At 46.6% G+C, this 10,100-nt stretch overlaps 2 protein-coding genes across 2 annotated transcripts; both read left to right on the top strand.

Annotated features, from left to right (window-relative positions):
• The first annotated feature begins 555 nt into the window (after positions 1–555).
• LOC134029171 (uncharacterized) lies at positions 556–3,855 on the top strand. The gene is made up of 10 exons (XM_062473191.1): positions 556–679; positions 1,122–1,463; positions 1,841–1,900; positions 2,155–2,202; positions 2,463–2,567; positions 2,688–2,712; positions 2,900–2,943; positions 3,038–3,088; positions 3,280–3,392; positions 3,694–3,855. Exons 1-10 carry the CDS (start codon positions 634–636, stop codon positions 3,838–3,840), a joined length of 981 nt encoding a protein of 326 aa, XP_062329175.1. The 5' UTR covers positions 556–633; the 3' UTR covers positions 3,841–3,855.
• A 442-nt stretch (positions 3,856–4,297) lies between these two features.
• Positions 4,298–9,885, top strand: LOC134029346 (neurofilament medium polypeptide-like). Its single transcript, XM_062473436.1, has 7 exons — positions 4,298–4,405; positions 4,694–4,711; positions 6,112–6,310; positions 6,421–6,491; positions 6,690–6,754; positions 7,463–8,934; positions 9,683–9,885. Exons 3-7 carry the CDS (start codon positions 6,157–6,159, stop codon positions 9,883–9,885), a joined length of 1,965 nt encoding a protein of 654 aa, XP_062329420.1. The 5' UTR covers positions 4,298–4,405; positions 4,694–4,711; positions 6,112–6,156.
• The last annotated feature ends 215 nt before the right edge of the window (positions 9,886–10,100 follow it).

The following is a 10,100-nucleotide window of genomic DNA, read 5'->3' as shown; positions in this document are numbered from 1 at the left end:
GCACTGGGGGAAGATTCCTGTTATGTCTCACACATCCAGGAGTGTGGGTGAGCATTGTGGCTGTGTGCATCCTTGGCTTTCTTGTAAATATTGTACCTCAGTCAACCAAATGTGAAATGTCACAAACCATAAATAAAACATTGTACATTTTAAAAGTGGCAAAATGAAGGTGAAACCGCGATGCTTTTTATATCATGTTCGTTTGGTAAATAATAAATTCTGAAAGGGATATTGAGTTGTTCCGGAGTGACTATACTTGATTAGACACAAGGGGGAATATTTAGAAAGATGTTTTCACATAACAGGAATAGGTGGAGGTTGTTTTCCCTTAGAACCCTTCATCAAACAGTATGTAGCCTGGTGGCCTTGTTTGCCTTGTCAAAGTTGTCGTTAGAACTGGTATTTTTTTCTAAAAGCAACACTTTGCTCGTGGAAAGTTGCACGTTCTTCGCCAGCATGGCATCCTGTTGAAAGCCACTTCCTTTCTACTATCTCTGGGGTGCACACAGCACCACTCCCTACCCACCCCACTACACCTACGTCTGCCTGGTTCAGACCCAGCCATCCATCATTACTGACACTGCTCAGTCAACTCATCTGAAAGGTCTGAACAAGTTCCCCAAATAGCTGGATATGATGCTGCTAGTCTCCTTCAGCTTGTCATTGCTTCTGATTCCAGGTAAATATTATATACATGATATGATATTCCCAAAAAATAATAGGCTGTTCATTTAGCAGAGCAGCATCCAAAGCAGCATACAAGTGGTGGATTTGATCCTGCAACCTTTGGATTTGCAGTCTAGTGCTGCAGCACTGAGCTGTACCTAATCCTTTCTGATCCACCTCACATGCGTCCTCCCGGGCTGGTATAATGGTGCTGATGCGTTCTTTATCACGCATGTTATGACAACGAAGTTGCTGACTTCACTTGTACAATCGTTCTCTTTCTATCCTTTATGCACTGAAGATTACGTGTCATGTTCTCATCACTCACGTTACTTCGTTCTGTGGTCTACTCATTCTGCATCCTTAATTGTGGGTTCGGATAGTTCTGCATCACTACCTTTTTTTGTTCTCATCAGTCTGCTCAGTGACTGCATCGTGTGCCTTTCTCATTTCAGATCCAGTGTCAAGTGTGGGTGCACAGACATGGCCTGAGACTGTTCGCGTGGTCCTGGGTCAGGATCTGGTCCTGAACTGCACCTACAACTGCTCCTCCGGCTTCATCAAGGGCTGCTGGGTCCAGGGGGGCCTGAAGCGGGGCCTGACATTGGAGGGCCACCAAGACGCGCATTGTCCCTCCATCACCAACCTCCAGGGTGACCTCTGCACTCTGTCCCGGACGTTGTCTAGTGTGACGGTTAACGACACGAGGTACAACTACACCTGTGTCACCGTGGACAAGGGACAGGCGAATCTGCCACGCAGGACGGAGAGGGTGGTGCAGCTGCAGCTACCTCAAGGTAGGGGAGAGGCGAGGGAAGAGGCTGGAGGAGATGCTGGAGGATCTAAGACAGACAATAGTGCCCTATAAACAGTACAGCAACCCTGTCTGTTTGACTCAACATGATTCCCTTTCATGCAGAGGAGCTGCTTTCAGGGTTTACCACTCCTGTCTTTTAAAGAAAATCAATTTTACATATAAAATAGATTAGAAATTTCTAATACATTAGAAATATTATTTAAAAAATGTTTAGTCTTTTTGTGTATTGTTTTCAGATGGGTGTTTTGTGGAGCTGGAGGTCTCTTGTGTTTTCATTCTGTCAGGTTTCACATGCTGTTTTAGTTCTGCTGTGCATAGCTGGCATCAGACATCCAAGTAAATCATTGTTCCCCCCAGATACTTCAGATCTCTCAGGCCAGATGGTCTCTTCACCAGCTGTGACCACAGCTGCCTCAGGTGAGGTTGTTATTAATACACGCTCAATTTAAATAATAATATTCATCCCTATCATTCACAAATATGATTAAATTATAATTTATTCAGCAGAAGTACTGTTAAGACCATTGTTTCTTTCTTGAGGGAGCATGTATTAAAAGATCAAAAGAGCACATTGGATTCATAGGGGGCAATGATGAATCAAAATGTTGAATATTATCTTGAATGTGACAGACTGTTGGTTGACCTACTTGCTACTATCCCCTGTGTTCCAGATGTTTCTAAGACCACCATGGTGAAAAAGGAGCCGGATGAGGATCAGGGTAGGAAAACACACACACCACATTACTATTTCATGTATTCTTTTCTATGTTCAATTTTCAAAAGATAATTTTCCGTGCACACAACAAAATACCCTAAGCAATCACACATGTATATATGTTTGTACATAAAATAAACAGTACCAGTAATTAGACTCAATTGATTCAATACAAATGTATTTTAAAATCACTGTTGGCCTACATAACCAACTGCTCTTGTGCCTGCTGCTTGTACCAACTGCCTGCTCTTGTGTTGATTGTAGAGTCCACAGGTGTGAAGGTGTTAGCAACAGTCTCCGTTGTGGTTGCCGTGGTGTTGACTGCACTAGCGGCACATCTGTGCTTGAGTCGTGGTAGAGGCCCGAAAGGTGAATTTGTCCCACAAAAGGTTTGATTTTATCAGTCAAACCAGTGTCAGAAGGATGGAAAAGTAATGCTGTCTTTCATATGCAAATAGTAATGCCTGTGACTTCCTTTGTGTGTTTCAGGAAATCCTGCTTTTACATCTCTCAAGTAAGAAATCTGATTACATACTTTTATTAATAATGTAATCATTTGTTATTATGAAAAATTGTATTTATTTTCAAAACAACTTAATAACTTGTTTCGCTGTGTGATATATTCTGTATTTGCTAAGCCATAAACCATGATGCCAAGGTAACGTGATGGCAGTGAGCAAGACTCATTTTCTCTTTTGTAGGACTTCTTCAGAAAATACTAGGGTTGTCCGACCCACAGCGACAGGTAAACATTTGAGGTATCCTGAGGTATATTTGAGGAAACCTCCAAGCAGCCATTCTCCTGATATGTTTTATAGATAATGTTTGATATCTTCCAGGCCCAAGCTCAGCAGTAACAGAGAGAGTGGCACTGAGAATTACACCTCCTGGTAAGCTGTCAGATGTACATCCATTATCTATAGATCTATACACTACATTGTAGCTCTGCTGCCCTATCTGTCAGTACTGAGCTGCCCCTGTCGAACTGTATATGTGTGTGTTTGTGGGAGGGGGGGGGGTGCGTGTGTGGGTGAGTGTGGGAATACGTGTGTGTGACGGACTCCTCTTCCTGTCCTCTTAGATGACCAGAGTGATCACGAGGTTCCTTACGCTGACATCATGATCTCTGTCCGAGGATCCAGCACACCAGAGCTCACCACTGCCTCCTATCTGACCACAGGGGACCACAGAGACGTGGGTCACACTCTGGATCACCACGTTAAAACCACGTTAAAACACATCACACCCACATGCTGCACCAGACTCACAAGTTGGCGTCACTGACCACAACTGGTGCTGTACACCATAATCAGCATAAACACGTTCTAACAAAACACTGCTTTTCAGCTAGCTTTGAAAAACGGCAACTTGTACTGTGTTTTGGAAACCAAACCTCAAGTTTCAGACGTTCAAACGTCAACATTAAGTCATTGTTTACACACGTGCAAGCCTTGGGCTCTCTGGTGATGCTGGTTTTGCTTTGTGTCCCCTGCAGTGCTGGAGAGAGGAGGCTGGGCCGGGCCTCCACCCCCGTGCTAATCTCCAGGCCTGCAGGTCTGCTGACAGGCTGCATCCCTACCCCAGGGAGGTGAACCGCAAGATGAGCACCAGCTCTGAGTACGCTGTCATCACTTACTCTTAGATGAGGTGGATGAATGTGGAGGGGGGCCGGGTGGGGTGGTGGGGGCTGCCTAGGGGGGATAGAGGCAGGGATAGTCATGGAGAGAATGTGGGGATGGAAAAAAAGGGGGGTTGAATAGGGGAGAAACAATAAAAATAATAAAAAAAGCTTATATAGCTATTTACAAACACCATTTCCCTACCCCATGCACACTCACATAGTATTCCCAAATATTATTATTTTCTTCCTGTACATTTTTTTGTGTAAATGTTTTTTTTTTTTATCTTATATGTTCTTAGACTGATAAGATGGGTGTGATGTGACGATGTCTAACTGTTTCATGAATGGATTAGAGTCTTCGTGTTCTGTTTTTGATGTTTGTTTTGTCAATTAAAGGTAAATAAAAACACGAGCCTAACGTTTTTCCATTTTGCCTCATTTACTTGAGCCTTTTCGGTGTCCGTACCTCCACGCGTTGCCTAGCAACAAGCATTAACAACAACACTATCGTACTGGCAGTTGTTCATTCAGGACAGTTTAAGGGAGTTAAATTGTTTATGCAATACTGCTACTAACTGCATAAAAGGTAAGTTTGTACAGGCCTACAACGTAGATAGAGTGCAGTTACTGTCTGTCTATATAACGACAGGGTTTTTTGATGCTTTGATCCGAAATGAAATACACAAACTGAAGGTCTTGGTTTACTAGTGTGCTGTACAGTAGAGTACAGTACTGTAGGCTACTGTAAGTGATGGCCTAGCTTGACAACATCGGAGTACAGAACAACTTTTTAGCCCATTAACTTTATTAAATAGTTAAAAGACTATTTGTACAGAATGCACATTTTGAAACTTGGTCCCCCTGATGCATTCAGTTTACTAGCGTGTGCTCAGTGGCGGATTTAGTGATTTGGGGGCCCCAGGCGAAGACAGTAGTGATGGGTCGTTCGCGAACGATCCGGCTCTAAGAGCCGGCTCTTGAAGGTGAACGTCGGGAGCTGGCTCGCATATCTGAAGAGCCGACTCTATTTTTAATAGATTAATACAGCCTATAAAAACTAAATTATTATGAAATAATGAATTTTAATTGTATTTAAAATAATTCACTAATTCAAAGAACAACAAAAAAATACTTGTAGGCTTAAAGGCACACGATCATCGTCTGTTCCTGTCAATCCTGCATGGGGGAGGGCCGAGCCAACTCACACAGTCAGAGAGTAGTCAAAACTCGGAGGAGAGCCATGACAAATCAATGCATTTTTAAAGATATGTGGTTACGGTCGAGTATGATTTCATTTAATAATTTAATCGAATTGTTTTCACACCTATCATAGTCAAATTCATAGTTAAAACATGTATTTTTTTAAAGAGCCGTTAGGGAGCCAAAAGAGCCGGCTCTTTTTAGTGAGCTGAGCCATACGAGCCGGCTCACGAAAAAGAGCCGGAATGCCCATCACTAGAAGACAGGCATGGGGCCTCATTAACTCCTATTCTCACTCTTTTCAATCCATATAATAATTATTAATATAATAATAACTAGCGAGGGTAAAATTTCTGGGGAAATTGTGAGGTGTGCTTGCGTCGGTTGCAGATGGGTTAGTTATTCCTGTATATAAAAATGCATAGGCCTACTTATTATTTACGAAGATTGCATAGATTTAAAAGCATACATTTGTTGCTGCTCATTTACATATATGTTTGGCACCAACATTGTATGTAGTGCATACATTGACAGAGTTTTAAGAGTGGGAAATAGGTAGGCTAAGTAGAGTTACCACAGCCTAGTTTCGCATTTCAACCACGTTTCCTACAATAACAGAACTGATGTTGAGGTTACATTTACATTTAGTCATTTAGCAGACGCTCTTATCCAGAGCGACTTACAGTAAGTACAGGGACATTCCCCCGAGGCAAGTAGGGTGAAGTGCCTTGCCCAAGGACACAACGTCAGTTGGCATGACCGGGAATCGAACTGGCAACCTTCGGATTACCAGCCCGATTCCCTCACCGCTCAGCCACCTGACTCCCACACTCCCACTCCCAGGTTAGTAGTCTAATAGTCTCACCAATTGAAAAACGAATCTGGGACTTTTGATTTAGGTAAGGGGAGCGCAGAAAATGTTCTGTCGCTGTTTGGCTTCCTAGGTTAAACCGCGGTGGAAATATGTTTCTTACCAGTGTCTCGCGTACAGCGTTAAGTGGGGCCCCCAGCTGCCTGGGGCCCCAGGCGGCTGGGGGCCCCAGGCGGTTGCCTACTTTGCCTAATGGGTAAGTCCGCCCCTGCGTGTGCTAGGGACAGTGGTGAGCCTCACGTACTAAAGCCAGAAGTAGTGGGACGATGTCTGTTCCATTCTCGAACACCCACTTGCGGGTTCCCCGTGGGTTTGGAAGCATTCTGGAACTTCTGGCTAAAGAGGTTCTGCGAGACCAACCTCAAGACATCCCAACCTTCGCTGCCCTGTACTTCGAAGCTCTTCTCAAAGAAAGAGAAGGTAACTAGTCCCACCTACTGGTTATTTATCAACGGTCTTGCTAATGATCATGTTTTACTGAGAAATTATGATATCACTCGAATTTTGTTGGGTTTACATTTTTGATGCAGAGAGTGGCATGGATCCTGCAGAGTGGGCTTCCAAACTTGAAGACAGATTCTACAACAACCATTCATTCAAGGTATTTTTCATGATATTTTTCTTTGTCCCATTACACTGCAGTAATGTACTGTATATCAGTATCAAAAAAAGTATTAATTATTAATTAATTATTCATATGCATTGCCAATATATTTCAATGTGTCATGAAACTCAAATATAATAATACTGTAACATACTGTAGGCCTGTCCTCAGTAATCCATTTCTTGTCCTCCACAGTCTTCAAGGGGCCTCAGTCCAACCAAAGTCCCAGCCGCTGCCTCCCTGAACAGTGTCAGCTCAGAGTGAGTGTCCTGGCTGTGCTGAAGTGAGCCAGCCTTGTGAGTTCACTGTGCTGAAGCCACACTGGAGCTGAGAGACAGCAGGCGACTGAGTGACAGAATAGGAATGAGCTTATAGAATTGGATAAATATTTAATAAATGTGGTTTTAATGAGATACTTTGTCCTGCCGATCAATGTTGCGACCTGAGAGAGCTATACTACCTTAGATATTGCATATTGGTAATCAGCCACAGATTTACATTACATTTACATTTAGTCATTTAGCAGACGCTCTCATCCAGAGCGATTTACAGTAAGTACAGGGGGGGTAGTAGGGTGAAGTGCCTTGCCCAAGGACACAACGTCATTTGGCACGGCCGGGAATCGAACTAGCAACCTTCGGATTACTAGCCCGATTCCCTAACCGCTCAGCCACCTGACTCCCTACAGATGACTGTAGGACTGTATTGTTGGTTGAAAGGAGGTGAAATCAGACAAACAAAAATTCAGAATGTGACAGATTAACTAGACCTTAGGATGAGAGCCAGACACCAGAGGGGCAGTTGTGAGATCCTGAGGAAGGCGATGAGGAAGACTATGGTCAGGACAAGGCAGGGAATCACCACAGGTAGACTATAATATAGAATGAAGCCATGTAGTGAATTACAGTGAATTAAATAAAACATGTGTTACATTAAACATATTGTACTGTGTATTCACACCTTTGCAGGGAGAATATAGAGTTATCTGAAGCCAAGAACAGTCCTGCTGTGGGCGGGGAGAGTTCCGAGCTGTCGGAGAGTGAAGGTTCAGACGAGAAGGAGGACGGCACAAACAAAGATGTCGTCCCCGCCAGCCCGCCTGTCTCCCAAGAGGGAGCAGGCCGAGGCCTCCCGGACGCAGGCGACCTCTCTGACGAGGGAAGAGGGTGGACGGAGGAAGGACAGGAGGAATCAGCGGACACTGACCAAGGACGTGATGGAGGCCAGTCTGAGCCTGAACCCTACGAGCTGGCCTCCTTCGGCGGGGCAGCAGACGGGGACAAGGGCTCTGGAGGACTGAGGACGATGGAAGAGGGAGGAGAAGAACCAGAGTTAGGATGGCAGGAGGCCATGTCTGAGGAGGAGGAGGAGGAGGAGTGGGCGGAGCTTCACGGGCAGGCCTCGTTCCCTGGACTGGCTGGGGTGGACGTCTGTGCTGAGGAGCTTGGAGAGGCAGCAAGACAACCTGCAGGAGGCACTGGTGAGCCTGGCTTCAGTCAAGACCTGAAGGATGAAGAAGAGATCTTTGCGGCCCATGACAGCTCAGAACCTCTGATGGAGGAAGGCCGCGGGCCGTTTTCACCTGGTCAACCTTCCTCCCCTGAAGCCAGCCTACAGGAAGTAATGCGCCACTCAGAGAAAGTGCTGGAGGAGGAACAAGGAGAAACCCAAACAGACTCACGGGAAACACTTGAAAGTGCGCCCACTGCTGGTGATATTCATCAGCACCCACCTGAAGCTGCAGACAAAGATGCAAAGAGATTGGTCCAGAACAGTCCAGAGGAGGGCTCTGAGGTCCGTGACGAGAACCAGACCCTGGAGGAAGGTCTGGGGGAGGTCCAGGCTCCAGAGGATGTCACAGAGGAGGACACCACTGGACCTCATCAGCCGGCAGCACCAGACCAGGGTGACGGGCACCTCCAGAGCCAGGATGAGGCGATGGAGCCCAGCGCTGAGACAGAGCCTGCAGAGGACCACACTGTTCGGGCTGGGGCTGTAGAGAGGGCCAGTCCTCACAATGCTGCCCACACAGGCACCGAGAAAGACCTGGGAGAGCGTGACGTGATGAAGGCGGATGAGAGCACGCATCTTCTGTATAGCAATGAGACGGCGGGGAAGGAAGAGGGTGGGGGCGACGATCACAGCGAAGGGAGATCAGAGAGTACTGGGGAGCTGGAAGCCCCCCACGAGACAGCAGCAGGGACAGAGAGGAGACCGGAGGGAGTCTGGGGAGACGCACCCACGGGTGGGGAGGATGTGGAGAGGAGGGGGACAGATGTGTCCGATCCTTTAGATGTCTCAGGGAAGGAGGAGGAAACTACTGACGAGGCAGAAGGGGAGGTGGAGGAGGAGAAGGCGGGTGAGGAGGGGGACGAGAAGGAAATGGGTGCACAGGAAACAACTGGATTGGACCTGAGCGAGACAGAGGATGAAGCAGGGGGTGAGATGGAGGGGGAGGGGGGGAGGGAGGATAGGCTGCCAGGAGAGGAGGAAGGAAGAGAGGAGGAGGGAAGAGAGGAGGAGGGAAGAGAGGAGGAGGGAAGAGAGGAGGAGGGGAAGGAGGAGGAGATAAGACTGGAGGACAAGCGAGAGGAGGAGGAGAAAGAAGAGGACACAATGGAACAGCAGGCCTCAGAAACACCAGTGCCCACAGAGGATGGAAAAATTGAACCTGAAGAGCAGGACAATCTGAGCCCTGTTGGTGAGGAGGTCACAGTCCCATCCTCGCAGAGTACAGGCCCGGCTGAAGAGGAGCACCAAGAGCCAAAGCTTCTGGGAGACGCAGTCCTGAAGGAGGATGTGGAGGCAGAGGCTAGTGAGAAGGTAGAGCTATCCACAACAGCAATGCTGTGTGTGGTTTGTTTGTTGCTCCACACGACACTATGAGCCTGTTTTGAGTGGTCAAATCTCCCACACACTAGAGAAAGAAAGCCTTTGTAAAGGCTTGACTCGTAAAAGGCCTTGGTTTCTTGAGAGGAAGGTCTCAAAATATACCCAACACTGCCTTACAGTTTTTTTGCAATTGCCTAGTTAGACTGCATAGACCTGTTAAGACTGTTCATCTATCTTACACCCCAGTCCCATCGGGTTTAGAACACAGTCCCTCCTGATTTAAATCACCTAGTTTAGACCCACCTGGTAAACCCTACACCCACCTGGTGTAGACCCCTACCCTGGTCCTCTGCCAGGCTGGCTGCAGACTGCTGCTCTCTTTCCTGTGTCAGGGCTGCACCACACCGTAGCCTACATAGAGCCTTCAAGGACGCCTCTGATCATCACTGTGGTCCTCTGCAGCAGCTCCGGCTGGCTCTCCAGAGCCTGGGTGATTGAACACAGACCCAAAATAGTCTGGCGTTCAGATGACGTACTGAATGTGCCGGGTACACTCTGAATGTCACTCTGAGGAAGGCTAAAGCACATTACCAAACACATCTTCAACTAGGCACATTTCTCATAGCATTTGGTATCAGTTGTGTGTGTGTGTGTGTGTGTGGTGTGTGTGTGAGCGTGTGAGTGTGTTTTTGTGTGTGGTTGTTTTTGTAAGTGTTTACTTGCGTGTGTCTGTGTGTGTCTGTCCTTAAATGGCTGTGATTGATGTCTTTGTTT

The sequence above is a fragment of the Osmerus eperlanus genome, chromosome 11, assembly GCF_963692335.1.
Source record: "Osmerus eperlanus chromosome 11, fOsmEpe2.1, whole genome shotgun sequence".
NCBI lineage: Eukaryota > Metazoa > Chordata > Actinopteri > Osmeriformes > Osmeridae > Osmerus > Osmerus eperlanus.
The sequence above is the reverse complement of the archived record's forward strand: the minus strand, read 5'-3'. Positions and strand labels throughout refer to the sequence as shown.